The following is a 22,635-nucleotide window of genomic DNA, read 5'->3' as shown; positions in this document are numbered from 1 at the left end:
AAGAGTTTTATTAATGATGGGATTTAGAAGAAATGTTTAGGGAATGAGCTTGAGAGACACAAGTTGTGAAAAAGTTGAAAAAAAAAATACTTTTGGTCGTCATGACTCGTGAATGGAGTTGTCCAAGTAGCAGAAGTAAGATAATTGATCCAAAATCAAGCAACAAGCTGATGTGAATCTGGCAAGGTGCCGAATTTGGTACCAAATCAGAGTAACGACAATCTGCTCGGATTTTTTGATAAATTAGCAAATTTGAGCTATTTGGGTTGCAATATTGGCAATATTCAGTAATTTTATAAAATAGAGCATAAATTGGCGTTTTAAACCTTAATATTAAATTTTTGGCAAAAAAATTGACATACCCGTCTCAAATTACCAATTTTAACCATTGGATTGAGATAATGCGATTCTTGTAAGGAGTAGTTCACTTGTATCTTCTATGTAGGTGGCATCGTTGCTTTATAATCATTTTGTTTGCAATTTTGCGAAAGAAAATGATACAAATTCAATTTTTTGATATGAATCATAATTGATCGACTCAAAGACATTTCTAAAAGCTATCCTAATAAAATATTATCAAAGGTATGCCTAAAGTTGATCAAAAAATTCCAGTCATAATTTCTAATATTCACTCATCAGGAAAACTTAACAGATAACTTCATAATCCAGAAAAAGGAACAAATTTTAAAAAATTTCTAACCAATTTTGCTTCATTAAGTTCTGAATTCCAGAACCAAAAAAATTCTATTGTTAAATCCAACCCAGCTTTCTCATATCCAAATTGTTTAGAAAAAAAAGCTCATATATGCTTTACATACATAAAATTACATGTCCTTTTTCTTCATCTCCATAAAAACGACTGACAAAACAGATGATCAGCAAATTACAATGACTTGAAGCTCCCTTTTTTTTACAAGCCAAAATAACAGAAAATATTGAAGCATAAAGATCAAAAAATCATCATAAAGTAAAGACATAAAAAAAATCTTACAAGCAAGAATCTTTATTTTTTTTTGTAGACCTCTGCAAAGGATATGCTTACGTACACATTTACGGCAGCAGTTGAGCTCAAGGCTATCGATGCGTGTATCATTATGATTTAAATAAAAATCTTGTTAACGAAACAAAAATTTTACTTCCAATAATTTCTGGATTTAAAAAGAAAATCAAATTTTTTGCCGCTGATATTGATAAAAAAATAATTTTTGCAAATTTCGCAGTTATCTTTGATTTTCATGCCGTTCATGTGAATAATACCGAGATATTCCATAACAATAACCATTAAATCTTCCTCACCTTAACGGTAAAAATGAAGGGCGGTTGTGTGGCATTAAGCACAATGAGATTTTTCGTTCGTTACACTAAAAATACCACTTTTTTTTCTTGCCTTTATCCCAGAAGAGTTGCTTAATTTCACGCAAAAATGGCACATTGTCGTCCTTAATTTAATGCCTGACATGTGAGTTGCTTAATGAACTAAAATAAAATCTTCAAGGCATTTCATTAGCTCCACACAAAAAAATTGAATTAAAGGCAGGATTAATTGAATATCTTTTGAGAATTTTATGATACATATCATATATACTGACAGAATGTTGCATAAATAATTCAGTAATAAAATGTTAGGCATACTTGGTTTGATGTTATGTCAGATACGAAGCATTTCAAGTTGCTAGGAAATATTAAAGCTATCGGCTTTTTTTGATGTGTATATAATGCTTTCATAGCAACAGTTACATTGAAATTGAATTGATATTTGTGTGTGGAAATATTTTTTGGAGCAATTTAGGGCATTTATTATTGCTTGTTTATTTATTTTGCTGGTCGTAAAGATCGTCTGATGTTCAAGGAACTAAGGAAGGCTTAGTTGGGACCTTAAGTTGGTTCTATGACTTGCTGCCACTTGCCAATTATCAATCATGATTCACGGAACTTTGGAAGACTTAGTTGGAACCTTAAGTTGGTTCTATCACTTGCTGCCACTTGCTAATTACCAATTGTGATTCACTGAATTAAGGAAGGCTTATTTGGGGCCTATAGCTGGTTCTATGACTTGCTGTCACTTGTCAATTATCAATATCTTACAAAATGCATGTAGTTCATTCCTAAAATTCACAATCCTTCATTTAGAAGCCACACAGAGTTAAGAATCTGTTTAGAATCAGTATGGACTCAATATAGACTCTTCGTTCTACTTTGTGTTACTCGAGACTGTCGATTCTGACATTTAATAGCCTTCTAACTCATTAAAAGCATTTCTATCTAATTGAAAATGAGACACAGCATTCAATGCTTAAAAGACGTCATCTATGGATTCCTCAACCAAGTTGACCTATTTACTTCAATTTTTAATTAAAATCCATTAAACAGAAACATTAAATCTACTCAAATATCCTCAATATTCAACAATATTCAACCTAAATTACACATCAAGAAGTTACCAAGAAATTCCTTGTAATTTACTAAAACTTCAAAAGCCACAAAATATCTCAGAAAAAAATTAGAATTAATTAAGCTGTTATTCGATGCCAATAAAAATCTCTTTTTGTTGGTTCCTACTCAACATCCAAAAATTCCTTATTTTTTGGAAAATATTGAAAATTTTCCTCTTCGAGATGATAAACTTTTCTTTTGTATTTTTTCATAAAATATTTTGTGGTTGTCGGCTTTCAACAGATTATGGCACTTCTACTTAGTTTTATCGTAAAGTGTTTTATATTCTTGTTATATGTTTAAGATAAAGAAAACCCCTAAACTGCCTTACTTGTCATGTGTAAATAGTAGAAAAATCTCCTTCCGATAGGCACTTTGCTATTTTGTAGAGTTGGAAGTTTATTTTATTTGTTTTGGTATATTTGCTCACACACATTTTTTTTTTTTTTTTGAAAATGAGATTATGGTGATGAAATCTTATTGCTCTTTTATAGAGTGTGAGGTCCCATAAAGTTTTTTTTTGATTCTCTGAATAATCTATTGCTTAAAATTTTGCTAAAGATTTTGTCGAATGAATCAACGATCGGAAAATTCATTTATTCATTAGTCAGTTGCCGTATTTGATTCAAAAAGCATAAAATTAGTCATAAAAATGTGCAAATTATTGCTTTTTTCAGAAATAGTCAACAAGTTTCTTTTTTGGGTTATCAAAAATGTTATTTTATTTTTTGGGAAGTTAATAAATTTTATTTTGCATAGAATTTTGTGCTAGATTTGTATATTTTTGGATTATTTGAGGTTATGTCATGGAAAGTATATTAAGCTGAGGATAGGAAAGTGTAAATTGAGGTAATCATAGTTTGGTGCTAATTTAAGACTAGATTTTGAATGCTGATTTAGCTGTTTTTATGCATTTTTGGGTCAGTTTCTTGAGTTTATCTTAGAAAGTCTAATATTCTAGTCAGAATAGAGAAACTCTAAGAATTCACACGAAAATCAAGACCTAAAAATTTTACAAAACCTTTTGTCACACAAAATTGACATCTCAATGTATTTTAGACCTCCCAAGTAGAAGAGAATGTATAGAAATTTCACATAAAAATACACTATAGCTGTTTATTTTTTAAGGCAGATTCATATTTGCTCATTATTTGCATCGTACAACTAGTGATAATTTACAGAATGAGATTAAATTATCAATTCTTCAAAACTTTCGCTTTAGCCTTGACTTACAGCTTATAATAAGATCTGAATCAGCTTTGAAAATACAACAAAATCCCAATTCATTTAGACCCCCTCAAACAAAAGCGGATAAAGCAAAAAAAAAGTTAAAGTAATCAATCCAAAAAAAAACTTTTTCTTAAACACCAAAACTAAATTGACAACATCAACATCCTCAAAGGAAAAACTTCATAGAAAATCAATTGAATCAGATCGTTTTGAGGAACAAACTATTGACTTAAGTGTTTCTTTGTTTACTAATTTCAATCGATATGGCTCCGTCTTTCTATAAAGTTGAACATTATATTATAAATTGATGATCTTGTTTTTGTTTTAGTGCTTGGAAGAGAATATTTGTTTGACAATATTTGTTGATCCACTTTTCGATTTGGAGCATTTAAAGAGAATGGGTTGGAAAATTAAGATGGAGGATTTAAGGGATTAAGGTTTAAATTGAGTTTGATATATTTATGATTTTATTTAAATATTCTCATTTATTGTTGAGGAGAATGGGCTTTAAATTGTCATGATATATCAAGTTTAAAGCTTGTTTATCACAGCCTGTGACAATCGGGGTGCAAATTGTCGATTTTCGGTGCAGAATGTCTAATTATAAACTTGATATTTGTGTAAGTCACAGCCTGAATCACTCGGGATTTGGAATTTAAAAAATTAGGTTTTTGTGTCAGTTACATACGTGATTTTTGTACAAATAAAACTGCAAAATATCCTACAGAAAATTCAATTCCATGTTAATAATTCAACAACAAGATTTTCATCATTCATTAAATCAATTTGAATTGGAAACAATGCACAAAAAATCTGCTGAAATTTATAACAAACAAAAAAATTCCACATCCATCCAATACCAAAAAATCCACATTGCAATGCAAAGTGCAAAGAACAACTGTAACTTTACAATCATAAACTGAATCAACATGAGTCCATTTGTACAGCCATATGTATGATATATGAAATATGATTCCGTACGTAAATTTTTTGCTTTTAATTATTGAGTCACAAAAGTTTTTTTTTTCTGTTTAATGTTTGGCCATATATTGTCGTTTCAACTTTTTTTTTATGACACTGGTCTATAAATTTGTCACATAAAGTGTTTATATATATTTTCAAGTTCATTAAGTAACGGCATGGAGGTCGTTTTTGGATACAAAATGAAAAATCTATTAATTTTTATCAACACTCATTCAGAATTTTCAATTAAATTAATTTACAATAGAACCATAAATTAAGTAGATGAAGTGAAAAAGCCTTGACTCTTTTTATTCATGTTTCATCATCTATGTTTACAGATTTGAAGAGGGGAAATGAGTAAGAAAAATTTTAATATTAAAATATTTGAAAAATTTTCATCGCATACGACAAGAAAAGAAGAAGCTGAAACTTTATTGCATGCTGTAGCTCAACTATGTGTGGATAATAAAAATTAAAATTAGGAAAAAGAATGAGGAAAAGTTGTTTTATGAACATATGTATACACATTTAATTATAATTTCACTTTCCTCCTTCTTACAAAATGCCTCACGAAATTCATCAAAAGAATGAAACTTCATCTCATAATTCTTAAATAAATTAATGTGTGCGTCGCACAAGTGTACCGAGTGTAAAAAGAAAAGCAAAACAAAAATTTGTAGAAAAATAACTTTTTCTCTCTCACTTACTTTTTTCTCTCAGCAAACAACTCAAGGCAGCAAAATAATTTTCATTAGAGAATTGTTTACCTTATACCGGCAGAAATACAGAAGCTTGAAATATGACACCGCCATCATCATATAGATCTATATCGGAGATATAAGAAGATATAGAAAATGTTATTTTTTTTTGGTGGATGGAGAATGTACGTGAATTTTTTTTTTCTTCTCCTGTGGCTTGTTATGCTTATTTGGAATGTTATTTTGTTCTAATATCCTTTCATATGAAAAAGCATTTTTAGGGCTTCTGGTGCTTTTGAGCTATTAAATTGGAGGGAATTGGGAGAATATTGATACTTTTTTGGATTCGTTCAATAATTGAGTCTATTTGGAATTTGCAATTTCATTGAGGGACTTATAGATACTTATACATATCAGGGGTGGTACGAAGGTACAATTTGAGGTGTTTATTGTATGAATCACAAATATTTTGGGAATAATTGGGTTTTTTTTACGAAAAACTGGCAAAAAATCCTTGCAAATTGAAGATTTTGACAAAAAGCGGGTAGCTTGACCACAAAAGCCCCTTCAATTTGCATCCAATGCATACATCCTATTAGCTCAGCCCCACTCACTCGAATTTCACTTCATGTCCCAACGTCAAACATTCCAAGAACTTTCACATTAAACCCAAAACACATGCAAGCATACCAAACTTCACATTCTTCAGAACCCCTCATCACCGTAATGGAAAGATTAAAAATTCTTGCTGATATGAAATTCAATATCTGAAATTGAGATTTTTTTACTACACGTCGTGCTTCCGTTCTTAAACGAGACATTTTAAGATCTTCTTTCAACCTAAAGACACCAAAAAAAATTGCCAATTTTTATGCAGCCTTGAAAAAGAATGGATTTAATTGTATTTTACAGTACGAATATTTACATCCGAATATGTTGGCTTAGAGAAAATATTTGAATTGGTATTTGCAAGCTTGACTGTAGCTTATTGGCTGGCTTTCAATGTCACATTTGAATAATAAATCATGGATATAATACAGCAATTTAGTGATATTACTGTCACGCATTCAATTCAATTAAATGAGAATTTTTAAGCCTCTCTTCTTTATCTTGTTATCAAAATTTTGTGGTATTTTGTTGGAAGTTTTTCAATGAAAAGAAATGGAAAAAATCTGTTTCGAAAAAAAAAATTTCCATCAAAATTGAATGTTTTTAAGCAAACACACTCCATGGGAATGAGGGCATCTGGAAAATGTGAGGAAAATACTGACAAACAAATTGAAAGTAATAGATCTAATTTTTATAAATATTGTACACGAGTGATGGGAAGTTTTTGATAAATTTACACAGATGGGGGTCGATTATAACATAGGTCATCTAGAAAATGAAGTTTTTAAAGCCAGTTGCACTTATTTTGAGTACAGTATGTTCAGAAAATAGGAAAATATTGGGGTAAAATGCTACATATGTAATCTTACAGACAATGAACATGTTTACATGGTACCGTGATGAGTTAGCAGGGGATTGAGATCTAAAATAGCACAAATCAATTAACAGATCCAAAATCCAGCAACTGATTACCGTGATTCTGGCATGGTGTTGGATTTTGAACGATCAACTGATTTATGCTTTTTGGAGCTTCAACAAAGCATTCGACAATATTTCTTACTTTCTTAACCATGCTCCTTTGTGGATTCAACAAAAGGCTTTCCACCTGACTCTATTACTGGGTCTGTAGCCTTGTTTGTACAAATTCTCTATCTCCACATTGAGCTTACATTCTTTCAAATCTTTGTGAGTGCCGGAAATCTTTGACCACTAGCTTGTCTTCATGATTTCCATAGAATAGACAACTTGAACACATAATCCCGAAAATTCCATTATAATTCCCATTCACTTTTTTGCAATTGTTTGAATAAACAACAAGAAATTCGCGTAATTTATCTAATCTGAAAAAGTTTACATAAAAATTTTTAAATTGATCCGTGAAAAATTGGACTCAATTTTGCGCATTTAAAAACACAGCAAAAATCAAATATTCTGAATCAGAAAAATAACAAAATTGATGTTGATATCATTAAAAAAATCTCCAAAAAATCCACACCTTCCAGACACAAAATTTATTCTTTTTTAAACAGCCGCTGCAGATAATAAGACTTAAAAAGAATCCATAACAGCATCAATAAAAATTCCTAATTGATCCATATAATAATCTGGATAAACAAAAATAATGCGATAAAGTGGAAGGCCAGTATCGTCTGATGCAGGGAATATTTAAACCTGTTTGCATATAATATCAAAAATTTAATAGCTTATCTCGTTCATATACAAACATCACACAATAAAATAAAATATATAATTTTATCATAAATTTGATATAAAAATGATTATGGATGGGATGGAGATAAAAAAGACAAAATTATGAAGTGTGTTGTGTCTAATTATTGAAAAAGCTTTGCATAAATTATCATAAATAAATTTTTACTCTCTATTAATTTATATTCATTCCACTCTATCGTCACATAGATGAAAATTATATGTTCTGTTGACTCTACTCATTCATTTTCTACTTCATTATCGTCATCTAAAAATTCTTTCCTTAGTCAGCATCGCATGTATGTGGGGACCGAACAGCACATGATTTTGGTGCCATATGGTGTGAGTTAACACCTGTTTATTAGTCATGCTTAGTGAATAGGGGATATTGTGTGATTCAAATGGAATTATTGAATGGCAAGTGTGAAGATGAGTTGGAGAAGTCAATAGCTTATGCCATTTAGCGTGGGATGAAAGAGTAGAAGGTCCAATTATTACAATTATGGATCTTCTTTAGGTCTGAATCCATGACAAATTATCATAAGGTCTAGAAAATGAGAGTAAGAACTTGAAGTGCCTTAATTTTTTAGAATTCAGACTTTTCAATTGATGAGGTACTTTCTTACTGTTAACATGACCTTTTGTTCCTTTATGGGCCATAACATGACCGTCATTACCTGTCAATAATTCCTAATTGTTCTTTCAAGGTCATTCAATCATTAGAACGAAAGACACCTCAATGAACCTTTATTATGCTCTAAAGTCAAGGCACCCCATACCAGCAATCCCATTCACTACCCGGGCCTGTAAAAAGATGGATATTTTAGTCTCATCTTCTTAAAAATGAGGCACATTTGTATGACAAAAAATGTTATTCATTGAATATAAAAAGAAAAACTTTCCAGCATCATCAGTAGCAATAGAAGAAGGCAAAGTAGTTCTTCCGAGCCGAGAAAAAAAAGAAAAAGAAGAGAGGAGAGAAGACGATAAAGTTTAAAGTGAATGAATGAGATTAGCATTTAGCACCCATGCACACACAAGACAATATTATTATATTAAAAGAATTTTTATGGGCTTCAACTTCCTCTGCTTAGCTTTATGGGTATCTTTCCGCTTTATACATATGTTAAATGCCTTAATGGATTCTACGTGATAATAATAATTTTTTTTTTCTCAGGTATAATTCTATGTCTGGTGCTTTATCCTACTTTTTCCATGTTTCATGTTTCATCATTTGATGAAAAATCATTTCTGAATTTTATGAATGTTGCTTCCTTTATGGAATCACTATTATTATTATTTCTTATTATTGCGATAATATGTAGATATGGTCATTCATTTATTCATCCATTATATTCGGAATAAGAATGACAAAAATATATGTGAATTGTGTACATATTTGTGAGACATACAAGACATACAAAAATTTCTAAATGGACAAACGAGTTCAAGAGTTGTTGAATTAAAGATAAGCTTAGCGCATTCATGGACAATTGAATTTAGAGATTTTGGGTTATTTGAATATGGGGGCAAATGCTTGTTACGTTATGTAATGCTCTTACTGGACGCTACACCGCGAAGAATGAGACGTGATGTGAAGGAGGTAGAGAGATGAGCCGAAATCCTTCACGTTACGTAATAACTGAACAACCCCAAACAATAAAAATTGTGAAGATTCATGCATACCAAAATTGCCATGTTGGAATTTTTACCTGTCCCAAAAATGGACATAATGAAATGTCGCAGTCCTTTTGAAAAATGCGCATAAAAATGGGTCGATGTCTTATAAGCATCATACGTTTATTCTTACGTATGTGATTAAGGACTGAAAATTTTTTTGCTTCCCTTTCGGTAGCTTTTATCTCTCTCCTTTATCACAAATGAAGGCCATTGACAAAATACTTGCCTACGTTTTTTCTGTTCCTTTTCCTTCTTTTTTTAACATTCCATTTCCTGTAGACATCATCTTTATGAGAATATTTCGCATAACATATCTCACTGACTTATATTTTGTTAGAATATATATTTTTTACGGTACTTAAGGATAAGAAGTATTGTTAGGTATATCAGGCTTGAAAATGTATGACGACTGCTTGACTAATTGAGGATTTTCTAAGAATTTAACGTCACATGAATCTCAAAATTTTTTTAAGCATTTTTTTAAGATGAAAAATTTCAATTTCTTAATTTCCTAACAACCCGTGAAGATTGTAAAAGATATGCTGAATATTTTAGCGAAAAATTTTACTGCTGTCGCTATGTGGTATGACAATCAAACAGATTTATTAACTTTCTCAGTATGCATTAAATTCTTAGCTGCTTCTTTTATATAAAATCGTAAAGCAGAAAATTTTTTAGATGTAAAACAATAATTTTTGTTTCAAAAAATTCAAAAGACTTAAGAGTTATGGCATTTAATATTAATAAATGAAGAAATTGGCTTGAAGCTGTATAATGCTCTTTGAAGTTGGTTTCAATTGCTTTTAGGTGGGTACGCTTGAATTTATACTCAATTTGTGTCAATTTTGACATAGACAGTACAAATTGAAAATGTCTGGTGCAAAGTTGACATTAGGTTCATTTACTCTAAAAGACAAAGGGTATACTTTGAGGATACTCATTCAAACTATCATGGACTTCTATGTAGTTAAAGGTTTGAGCTGGATTAAGCATCGAATTTCACTAGAAAGTAGACATAAATGCGTTATAACTAAGTTAATGATACATTAATGTAGTATTGATGTCTGACTTACTTACTTACTTCACTGGTCGTACAGATCAATTGTGATCCATGATCTCCCAACAGAGTCGCTTGCTTCCACTCGCCAATTTCCGATACCAAACGCAATCCTATTGATGTCAAGTTCTAACGTATTTTTGTCCACTAAATTGGAATTTTGTCCACTGGTACCAAGCTGTATTCGTCCACTAGTGTTCTTCTAAAATCGAAGACAAACTCGCTTTGGAGGAACTTAAATAAATAATTTTCTGTCACATTTTATACACGCACTACAATAAGTGCCATGAAGATCAGGGATTGACACTCGATCGATTTTTTATTACTCGAGTATTGAATGACTTGAAATACATTAAGTATCTCAAGTGGGTTCGAGTGTTACGTATTGAAGATAAGTTAATTATGCATATGAGTTATTAAATTAGTGTTGAGTACCGAATATTTTTTAAAATACTCAAATATTGAGCATTGAGGATGACTAAAGTTTCAGTCCCTGACGATCGCTCACTCATATATTACCTAAATGATTTAAGCAGCCTGTAAGCAATTATGTATCATTAAATATCAAATGAATAATTAAAACTAACTCATTAGTCCCAATGGGCACTCGTGGAATGTCTGTTGTATGTCTTATGAATTTTTTATCGAAAAATGTCACAACAAATTTTCTTTCACTGCCTTTCTCTTCCTTCCTGTACGGATGTTTATAAGATATATTGAATTCTTATGGCTCTTCTTTTCTGCCTCATTTATGCGGTTACAAATGAAAATATATAAATAATATGTATCAGATTCTTTTTTCCTTTTTTTGGGTTGAATAGGTTCAACATGCGATATTTATCGGTGATGTATGAATGAATATTCATGAAAATAAATACTTTAACCTAATTTTTTAAGTATTTATTTATATTTCTCATAGATTTATGTATGGGAAGTGGAAAATGTTTACGAGCAAGTAAATGTTTTACAGATTTCTTTTTTATGGTGAGAATTTAATGAACATGTTGACGATAATGTTGATGATGATGTTGGTAAAATTAAGAATAACATTTTGTGGATCGATGAGCATCCTCAATCGCAATTTTATTAATGTATTTATTAGGAATTCACGGCATATTTGGGGAATGAAATGTAAATTAAAAGGACTAGACAAGGTCGAATGGGCATCATAAACAGTAAACATATTCAATATCCTTGGGGAAATGTAAATTATGGTCTCGTATATTTTTGGGAGTTGTACGGACATGCTGAAACACTCTTGCTAAGTTGATCCGAATTTTATATGCAGTTGGGTCAACTTAAGATGACTTTGCCTTACAAAATTTGATTCTTATACCCGAGTGGTCCAGATTTCGATTAGACGACCTTGTATTTAACAATAAACTTGATATTTTATGAACTTTCCAAATTTATCAAGTTTATAACTAGATATACGGTCGACTAATCACAGATTGCTCCACTTCCTCTTCCCATTTTGCCCTAATTGTTACGTAATCTTCAAACAATCCCTTAGAATGGCATACAGCTCCAATCTGACATCCATTCCAAAACTGCCCATCCTTAGCCACAGTTACATAACATCCCAACAGTCTCTCACTGTATCCATATTAATCTTCACTCTGACTTCAAGAAAATTACCATAAAAGAAGCTACATGAAATTTATTTATAAACTCATGCATATTAGAAATCTGCATAGACGTAGTAAAACGTACACATAAAAACTTTTGTGGCAAATTTTCTGTAGAATTATTTCTTCATCCATGTAAATTCCGACTTGATAAGTTACCCTTTTCCTGAAATACCCATACACAAAAAAATATCTTTTTTTTCTCATTTCTAGAAAAATATATTTCACTTCTATCCAACGTATCATAAAAGTAGAGCTCTTAAGCAGACTTCTAACCATACCTCTCTTATTCATTTCTGTGCCTTTTGACTCACACAGTAAGTAATTAATTTTCCTTCAAGGTGTTTACACTTCAAATGAGTTAGAAGAAAATTTTCTTTCATAAAACCCCCTTTTACTCTTATTTTGTTCCTCTGTACCGTATCTGCATGTAGCAGATTGGCTTAGAATAACAGAGTAAAAAATCTCAAGAAATAAAAAAATCTTTAAGAAATTTTCTTTTAATTATGTAGCATACTCAAACAGGGAAGTGTTTACGATTCAATTTTTCTTCTTTTTTCGTTCTAATTTAAAGAAATTCATACATGAACTAGTTTGGTTGTCTGTCAAACATGGTTGAGTGAGATTTGAAAAGAGGCTTATTTAAATTAGATTTCAATGAAGGAGTTGTGAATAAATGAGGTGAATTCAAGGAAAGTGCTGGCTAATAATCTCAAAAAACATAAGTGCTGTTGATAAATTATTGAGAATATACCTAGCAGGTAAGGAGCATGATCTTAAGAGTTGAACAAGCTGAGACGAGCACTCACGAGTAGGCTCTTAGATAAGCGTTATATTTAGAATAAACAGGCTCTTAAACTGCCCACAAGGATCTACAATGTAGAATCTACATAGATCTGAGGTTTGGGAATTTACTCAAATTTCTAGGCTGCATCTGTGTTTCTAGAAACTGTAGATAAAACTTGGTCCAATTCCCATTGAAACTTCTTTTAAGAATCAAACTCACGTCTTCAATCAGACTTCTGGCTTGTAGTCACGCTTTACTATCACATATTCTAGCGAATTGCCCTACATATAACTTGATATCACATATTGCTCTCTATTCTGACTCTTCAATGTTCAAGATTAAATTAAATTAAATCATAGCAAACATTCATAAGAATTATTTTTAAAATTGTTTTAAATTAGGCAGTTAAAAGTTCAGAAAATTCCATGACTCAATGAATCTGAAGTTGAGTCTCAAAACCATAAAATTTAATTAGATACTCAAAAACTCAAAACTCTCACAACAGAAGTACATTCACAAGACAAATGACAAATAGACATAACAGAAACACTCAAGAAAATTTATATTCATAAAGACATAAAGGAATAAGAGAGAATTATGAACAGCACAAGCAGTAGCAAATGCTATACTTCATACCCATATGCGTGAGTGGATATTCATAAAGTGTATTTCATGAACAAAACCCTAAAGGGAAGAAATTAATGAACACAAGAATGTTAATCAAAAAGTTTTTAAAATTAAAATAAACACAATTCATGATTTATATAGCAAAATAATAACAACCGCCAGTAGTAAAGTCTTCATCACGCACGTTCAAAATGATTATGTTTATTTTGTCTGACTGTGCAGAGCTGCATAAATTACAAGTTGAATAGAGAATACGCGAGAAATGTATTTTTTAATTTAAAAAATGCATTCATTCACATTTTGGATGATCTACATGTATACAGACATATAAATTAATAGGAATAGCTGTAGAGTAAATAGAGGTAGATATGGAAACAAGATGAAAAGGCAAATTAATGTATCGTGATAGAATGAATAATAAAAAAAATAAATTTAAATATCAAAAACATATGGCGACAAAAAAAGAAGAAGAACGAAAGGAATTTAATTGGAGTTCTGTCACATTTGTGTATTATATGACACGTAAGTGTGTGGAACTGAACGGGAGATATATCTTGCGCGAGTAGTGTCGACGACAATAATCTAAAAAGGCGACAAATTTTTAAAACGAAAAAATAAACACATGACACTAAAGTCGCACATAAATTAGATTTTATTATCGTTATTCGATTCACTCTTATGTGTCTTATAAGAAATAATAACATTAACATTATTCCCACCAAGTGACTGTTGCTTTATGCATTATGTCTGTCTATTCGACTGTCAATTTTTAGCTCTCATAATTATATTAAGTGAATTTTAGATTTTTTTGGATTATGATAATGTAAATGCTAATAGACATAAAACAGTTCTGTCGTAAGTTCTTTTTTGGCAAAAGTTCAACTATATAGTTTCTATAAGTCTGATTGTATCGCTTTCAACCTTGACGTTAATTCTAGGACTTAAAAAGGGATTATGAGTTTGTGAGAGACTTTAATGTATTTTGAATTGATTAAATTCTTGTTGGTTCCTTTTCATTTTGGTATTTTTGTGAATGAAAATAGTTTTGTAAAGTTTTCATGAATATTTAGCACATTTGTGTTTATTTGAAGTCATTTTGGGGGATATTTTGGGAATTATGTCGGATTTTGGATTAAGAGGAACTTCATTTGAGGTTTATTGGATTGATTATGTTGTCTATACAGTCAATTTCGACCAAATATACCAATAAATACAATAATCTAATCAGGAATTGCAAAATCTACAGTAATAAACATAGAATACACAGCATAACTCACAAATTAAGTATGAAAATCTCAAAACTTCATTAAAAGTCTGCAAAAATTCTTCAAAATTCTTAAAAAAACTTCATTAATCTTCAGATCTTTATAACTTAATAAATTCAAAGCATTCCAAATTAAGACGCTTTCATTTCGTTCTGAGTTCTAAGAATTCCAACAACAGAACATGCAAATTTCAATTTAAAATTAATTGCGATATTCACAGTGATAAACAAGATTAAAAAATAATATATTTTCACAAATGGAAACTGCGTCATTTTCGATATAAAAAGTTATCTAACAATAACCATCAAAACTTGTTGGATTCTTTTTTTATCTCCAATTTTTTTTTGTCTTGTCTCACTTTTTTCACATCTTTTTCATCATCCGAAAGGAGAAAACGAACAATAAGAATAAGATGAATAGGAAGAAGAAGGAACTTGTGTTTGCCTTTAATGTCGCTACTTTTTTGCTGTTGCTTCTCCATCTCCCATCATAAATAGATATTGTTAAATGGAATTGGATTTTTTTTTCTTCTCTTCTTTTTTGAATTACACCCCCGTTGAACAATAACAATAACGTGAAGAACAGAAGAGCCACACGAAATTTTCATAATATCATCGGCGAGAGATTTGAAGAATTAATCTTTTAAAACACCAAGAAAGCTGTCGACTGAATAGAGATTTCAATTAACATTTTGTGTTGCCTTTCCTTATGTATTTATTGCTGTGGCTTTGACGGAAGTTGCCACTTCTGGTTGAAGAAGAAAATCAAGTAATAAAGTCCTAAATGTAGGGATTTTAAGGCGCATTTCTAAGGGGGTTGCATTAAGACAGTCAGAGATAAAAAAATAGGACAGATTGGACAGATAGGACAGATATGGCAGATATGGAAGATATGGCAGATATGGAAGATATGGCAGATAAGACAGAGAGGACAGATAGGACAGATAGATCAGTTGACAGATCAACGACACCCTGACAAACAGACAGTCAAGACACGAGTATCAGCATCACTTCTCGATCAAAAAACGTTCTAACAAATTTGTGTATATTTATGTATTAAAACATTTTTCATTCATTTCTCATTCCATCCATCCATTTAAAATTCATTTCATGTAATGTGCTTAAAGGTTCGCTCTTCAGCTACTCTCGTTTAATTTTCTTCGCCATGAATTACAACCGCAGATTTTATCTGTCAGCCCATCCACTTACTCGCGCAAATAGGCCCCTTTTTTGAATTTTAAATATTTTTCAACTTCTTTTTTTTGTGGAAAATTTATTTTATGGAATCATTTTCTCAATTTTTTATTCATTGAAAGCTAAACCAAATAAATAGAGCTGACTAAATTTATTTGACTGTTCTAATTTTTTTTTTTATTCTCGTCTCATTCATTCCTTGTTGTTTTGCGTAAAGCTACACGCCATTTATTTTTGTTCATTTCATGCCGAAAAGGAGGAGAAAGAAAGCTGAACAAGGCATAATGGGATATGCTTATTTGTTTGTGCAAATTTTTCTTTTTCCATATCTAACATAGCGCAAAAATAAATTAATGAAAATTAAGTAAAGTTTTTGGTAAATGACAATTTTAGAGCGCATTTTGTTAAGCTATAAATTCATCTCTGTCAACTACGAAGATTAGTACGAAGATTATTTAGATTTTTGTATAATCCTAATGAAGATAAATGCATGTCAAATTATCCGTATAACCGTTTCTGTCGTAAATATACATATACATTATGTACCTCTATGTTGTGCCTTTATGCCTTGTGTAGGATGTTAATTACGTTGGTTAATTATGAAGATTTTTTGGGGATTTCAAATACAGATGAGTTAAAATTTATTGGTGGTTATTTTTTTTGAAAATGAAAAATGATATTTAGTGTTGTTGCTCAGATTTCAGACTTTTTAATTAATTTAACTATGTTATTTAAATTTAGGAATTTTTATATTGCTGTTGTCAATCATTTGGGATGCTGGGTGACTGATTTTGTGTATATAGGTGTCTGTTGATGATGTTTTCTGATTTGACGGTTGAAGTTTTGAGTTTTTAAAGTATTGACGTGTGTCCTGAAGAGTGATTGGATGGATAGATGTCAAATATTAAGGAATTAGGAGGTTCAAACTCAGAAGGACAACTTTTTGGTTTTTAGAGTATCAAAATTATCTCAAATTGTGTCTAGGAATTTTCTTTATAATTTACGTGTCACTTGAAGCAGGAACATCTCAAGGGGAGGAGGGGGTTAGCTTCTCTGGCTATGTTTCTACTCAAAGGAGTGATAGGAATCGTTTTCAAAAGACCATAGAGCTCCTCTAATGATTAACACTAATAAATACACGTAAAAGCATTAACTATGTCAAATATAGGCATTAAATCGTAATCCTACCAACAAATCATCATTTCTTACATCCGGCGCCAATCAGGTGCCACAAATAAACTTTTAAAACTTCTAATTAAATCCCACAACATCCGCCGAAAGTTTTGAATTTCAATTTATGAATTGATTGTATTTAAATTAATTTAATTTCCTATTCATCGACGAAAACTTTTATGAATAAAGATTTGAAATTGAAATTGAGGAAAAAAAAGTTAAATTCCATTCCATTCAACCGTAAAAAAAAATATTCAAGGAAATAAAAATTTGTTCAAGCTCAAAGACCACAAAACCGGATGAATTTATTTCCATTAAATGCAAATTTTCATAAAACACTGCAAACATCGAATCCCATAAATCTCCCCACAACTCAAATACACAAATCTTTAATCCGAATCAGTGAGTGTGAGAAAAAAAAAATAGCAGCAAACTGCATTAAAAAGTCAAATTTTTATTTATTGACTACTTTTATTTATTTGCTTCACACACACACATGGACATAAATAAAAATTGAGCGCCATAAATTGGCAAAAATGCTTGCAACAAAATTCTGTAAAATCAAATTAATTTGAATGACTAACAAGGCAGCCTCCCTTGACTTACTTTGCATCTATATAGAATGAATTAATTTTTTTAGTAATTTATATTTATCACATTTGCAAAGTGCAGTTGAATCCCATATAGGACATACATTATGTATTTTATACCTACATAATTGTTTAAAGCGATTTTCGATGTTTCGATGTAGTCGGTCAAATGTTAATGAAATTAGCAGTTTCCCAATTAAAAATTAAATTAATTGCTATAATTTTTTTGTGTGGACCGTCTACATGCGCATGTTTATTGTGCCTTGATAGTTTAATTAAATTTGCGTATTGTTATGGAATATTCCATCTAATTAAACAATCAAATCAATGAAAATGCAATATTTTGAGGAAATATGTAGAATCATAGTTAGCCTATAAAGTACCGCACGTACCATAACCTATAATTATTGGCAAATTTCCTTTTCATGTACATCCTCATTTGCCATCATTGGTCTCTAATTGAACAGCTTTTTTCCTCTTCATGTCATCTTACTAAATTTTCTTTTTCTTCGAAATGAATTTTAATTTCACTAATTGAGGATGCTTGAAATGAAAGTTCAATAGAAGGACAATGTGATGAATGAACTTTATTTTTTTTTTCTTTCTTGGGAACTGAAATGGTTGGGGATGAACAAGGAAAATATGTGAGAGGAAAATTAACCTCTAGGGACTGCTTTGCATCATCACGATGAAAATTAATTTTAGTAATGAGAAATTTTAAGGAAAATGTGAATTTTAAGGATGTTAGTGGAAGAGATAGGAATGGGAAATTTAGTGTTTTAATGGGATGCTATGAAAATATGAGTGCAGATGAGTTAGACGATGTTCAGGAGAGGTCAGATGCTTATGAATTAAAAGAACATTTGAAGCTGGAATTGAAGAGGAGTTGTGTTATGGACAGAGCTTGATTACAAAAAACTGAGTCTTTTTCGAGTTCTGGTTGTTCTGGTTGTCAGCTCCACTTATTCATCAATTAGCAAAATTTTGTGGCTTATAAATTTATCCTTGAAATAACATTTTGATTTAGAATTATGAAAGGAACCCCTTTGAATCTATCTAAGAGAACTCAATACCAAGCCTAAGAAGAATTGCTCTTTTAATCTCGATTTACGTCCACAATCCGATCCCAATCCCTTTCACGGTATCTGTCCCGGTTTCGATCGCTGCCTCAATCTGCATCCCAATCTCGATCTCGATCTTACAAAACACATCCATACCGACTCTCATGTAACCCTCTATTCTCTCCTCAATCTCTAATAACTCTATTAAATTCTCTCCCAGATCTCCACATTTTTCAATCAATCCAGGTAAACAAGCATTCTCAAAATAACAAACAAAGAAAAGTTTCCTTCCTTAAACTTTCTGCTTCAAATATATCAAATCTTCAACTGACCCAATCAAATTTTAATTAAACTTTTTTTTTTTTTAATTTTTGCAAAATATATCCAACGATAATTTACTTTTTTTCCTTAATATTTTTGACTTGAATTGATGTTTTGTGCCCTCTCGATGAAAGGCAAGAAATAAAAAAAAATTTGAACTTAATGACTTTTTGCTGTCATGCAGAACGTAGGTCACAATTTTAATTTATTTTCTTTTTCTTATTTCATCCCTTTTTTTTCTTAGGATTTTTAGCCAACATCATCAGGAAAAAATAAGAGAAATTAATACAACAGTTCACACATAGACAGTCCATAATATTGAGAAGGAGGATGAAGGAGAAAAAAAGATGAAAAATTGAACTGAATTGGCAATTTAACGAAAGAAGGAAAAAAATTTCCAGCAAATGGAAACCATTTATCAATTATCAGGAATAACAAGAAGACTAAGCTACTGTCTCTATCTATCGACATCGACCCAATATTTTCACCATCACATATTATTATCGTAAGAATATAAAAAAGTTCCTTTTTATCTCCACATACATCTGAGAATATGTTTTACGATTCAAAATGTTTGCTCGAGGCAAAGTTTCCGGTTTCAAAGGGAGGAAGCAGCAACATCAGCATCAAAGACTCATTCGATATCATCGACAACTCATTGATTCAAAAATTAATGAAACATGACTTTTATAGCGTGCAAATACTTGGCATTGAACCACAACAAAATGACTTCAATTCACCGTAAAATTATTTGGAAGCATAGTAAGTGGAGAATAGAATAAGACAGAGACACAAAAAACTAAACAAACAAAAACAAATAAAGTGAAAATAGTGAAAATCATTTGATTATAAAAAAGGAAACATTTGCTCATAGTGTAGTGTGTAGTAACTCGAATGCATAAAATATAACAAGATATATAAAAAAAAAATATTTAAATTTACCGAAGAACTTGTTCAGTGACACAAGACGAGAATTCAAATTCAAAGTAGAATCGACCGTAAAAACATACATTCTGGTCACGTTTAACATTAAAATAAAAACAGTGAACTTATAAAGAGCCAGAATTGCTTGTAATTAAAAATATAAGGAAGGCAGCTTATGCATGTGAGTGAAGTGCAGTAGGGCAAGAAGAACATCAAAACCATAAATTGTGTTTACTTTTTTTTCCGTGCTGTAAATCTCATTCTTAGTCCTGAAGTGAACGGAAGGAAGAAGAAAGAAAAAAAATTCTCAGTTTTTTTTTTTGAAAGGAAACTAAATAAATTTAAGAAAGAAAAAAAAAACTTTATAGCTCCTAACTGCCTCGAGCACCCGAGAGGAAATAATCATAATAAGGCAGAATAAGAATACGTGTAGAGCGACTGAAAGCTCAGCTAAAGTGAAAACTTTCCACACAAAAAAAAATAATATATATAAAAGTGTCAACAACAGCGAAACAAAATTATTATTAAGGAAAGTTTTTAAAGATTACTAGAACATAAAGTCATGTCCTCACACCATCATAACAGTAACAATAATACTTCCGAGTGTATACCCATGCTAATGAAGTCGACATCAAACGATATTACATTAACACCATCGTCATCAGCACCCAAAAATGAAAAGTTTTCATCGCCACACAAATTTTATGATATGCGATCGTTGACAACAAAATCATCAAGTGGAAGTAGTAATGGCAGTAGTAGTACAAATGGAATTATCATAAATAATTACGGAATTAATAATAAAAACAGCTTTATGACGAGAATTTGTTGTCACATGATGAAAGGTGTACAGCGGAACATCCAAAAATGCGTTGCTGCACTTGTGCTGATATCATTCTTTAGTATCATATTTTTCACACAATATATGGATAGCAGTAGTCCGCTTGTTGGGTAAGTTAAATTTTCCAATTCAAGTACATTTCATTTATTTACGATAAAAATTATTGAAGTGATTCTCATTGAATACAAATTAGTTGGAACTGATACTTGGCTTCTAAATTATACATTGCTTGAAAAAAAAAAAATAAGAACTTTTGTGTAAATTAAAAGTCATTTTAACATTGAAGTGAGCATTAAAAGTTTTTCTCGGTACTTTGAAATGTTTTACAATTCTCATTTTATTTGAGAATCATCTCAATTTACTTTAATGAATGCAATTCATGAGAATTCATTGAGTAAAGTTTTTTTTAAGTATGTTGACGCAGGAAGAAGCATCAAGAATTTTAATTGTATGTTTAAAAGAGAATTTGAGAGCAAAAAGGATTCGAATAATGAGAACACGTAGAGCCAAATTTTAAGATATTTTGAGACTTGAACTCCATGTTTATGTAAATATTAGAACAATTTTTAACAGCTTTGATTGAGTTCGTGACGATTTGTAAACTAGTTTAATACTTGGGTAGTTTAGAAAAGGCTTGTGTCTTAATATCTATTGATACTGAAGCTACGGATCTCTAACAGTCATAGAGAACGTTTTTAAGATACCGTAGTGGCATTATTGTTCCATGAAGGCATGCTCTTAGTCTGTTAAGGGATATATTTGATCACACTTCTTACTTTGAGTAAGCGTCTTGAGCAATCAAGTGGCCACAAACTTTTGAAGTCTTGGAATCTGCCACTGGTAAAGTACAGACCAGTTGCCACTGATAATGAATCCTTTTGAGTCTGATTTGGTCTGTTCAGTGATATTGCAAATAATCTTACCTAAACCGAACATTCAAAGAGCATTCTCATGAGTATGCTAACAAAATTGAGCATAATCTGAAATATTAATTGACATTATTCATAATTACGCTCATTCAGCTGAGTATTCTCATTGTCTGTTCGAGAAATCATCTTCATTAATTCCTGTTAATTAAAGTATTACATCAAATGTTGTTCAAAGATGATTAAACATCTCAATCTCTCTAAACTACAGTAAATCCGTAAATCAACATTATCCATTAAGAACTTCCCTTCCTAGAATTCCATTCAGTTTGCTAAACAGAAGCTATACAGTGTACAAATGTAAATATTGCATCATAGTTTCAATTTTATGGATTTTGCATATGCAAAATTGATGCATCATTAAAATTATTCACATGTACGGAAAGATTTTTTATTTATATTCCAGTCGAACAAATCTGATTAAGTTATTTGTCGATTTATTGCTTTATTTTATTTCATTTCATTGTCTACAAAATGCTATTCTTAAAAGCAATTTTGTTCATTATTTACATTTATAAGCACATGAATAAAATAGTTAATTTATACAATAGAGAGTCTGAATGAGAATAAAGTTTTTTGATATAGGCATGTGCTGCGTGTAGGCAGTTGTCAATCCAAATCGACCTTATATTTGACTATATGCACGAAAAAAAAGAAAATAAACTTTTTTAGTTGATGACAACTGTGCTGATTCAACCTTTAAAAGATCTAATAATAAGCTCAGGAAGTTTTTCCTTTATGCTGATATTCATTGGAAACAGCATGGCATATTACATGAACGTGTGATAGGTACATTATAGAATTTACGTGCTATAGGTTTTCTTATTACCCAAAAAATGCTAATCCATCCATTTTGGCATATATATTTGGCACAATTTTTATATTTCCTTTGTGCTTTCACTTCCAACATTCTCCTTTGTGG

The 22,635-nt window shown here is 30.8% G+C and overlaps 1 protein-coding gene across 1 annotated transcript in view; it reads left to right on the top strand.

Moving 5' to 3' along the window:
• Positions 1 to 22,635, top strand: part of sfl (N-deacetylase and N-sulfotransferase sfl) — a 69,909-nt gene that overhangs the window by 16,772 nt on the left and 30,502 nt on the right. Inside the window, exon 2 of the mRNA XM_070653904.1 lies at positions 19,267 to 20,897. Within this exon, the coding sequence (XP_070510005.1) occupies positions 20,509 to 20,897 (389 nt within the window). The 5' untranslated portion in view covers positions 19,267 to 20,508. The remainder of the gene's footprint in view (positions 1 to 19,266; positions 20,898 to 22,635) is intronic.

Source organism: Chironomus tepperi, unplaced genomic scaffold (genome assembly GCF_022539635.2).
Source record: "Chironomus tepperi strain 1889 unplaced genomic scaffold, CSIRO-AGI_Ctep_v1 contig_74, whole genome shotgun sequence".
Classification (NCBI taxonomy): Eukaryota; Metazoa; Arthropoda; class Insecta; order Diptera; family Chironomidae; genus Chironomus; species Chironomus tepperi.
This window is presented reverse-complemented; position numbering and strand designations above follow the sequence as displayed.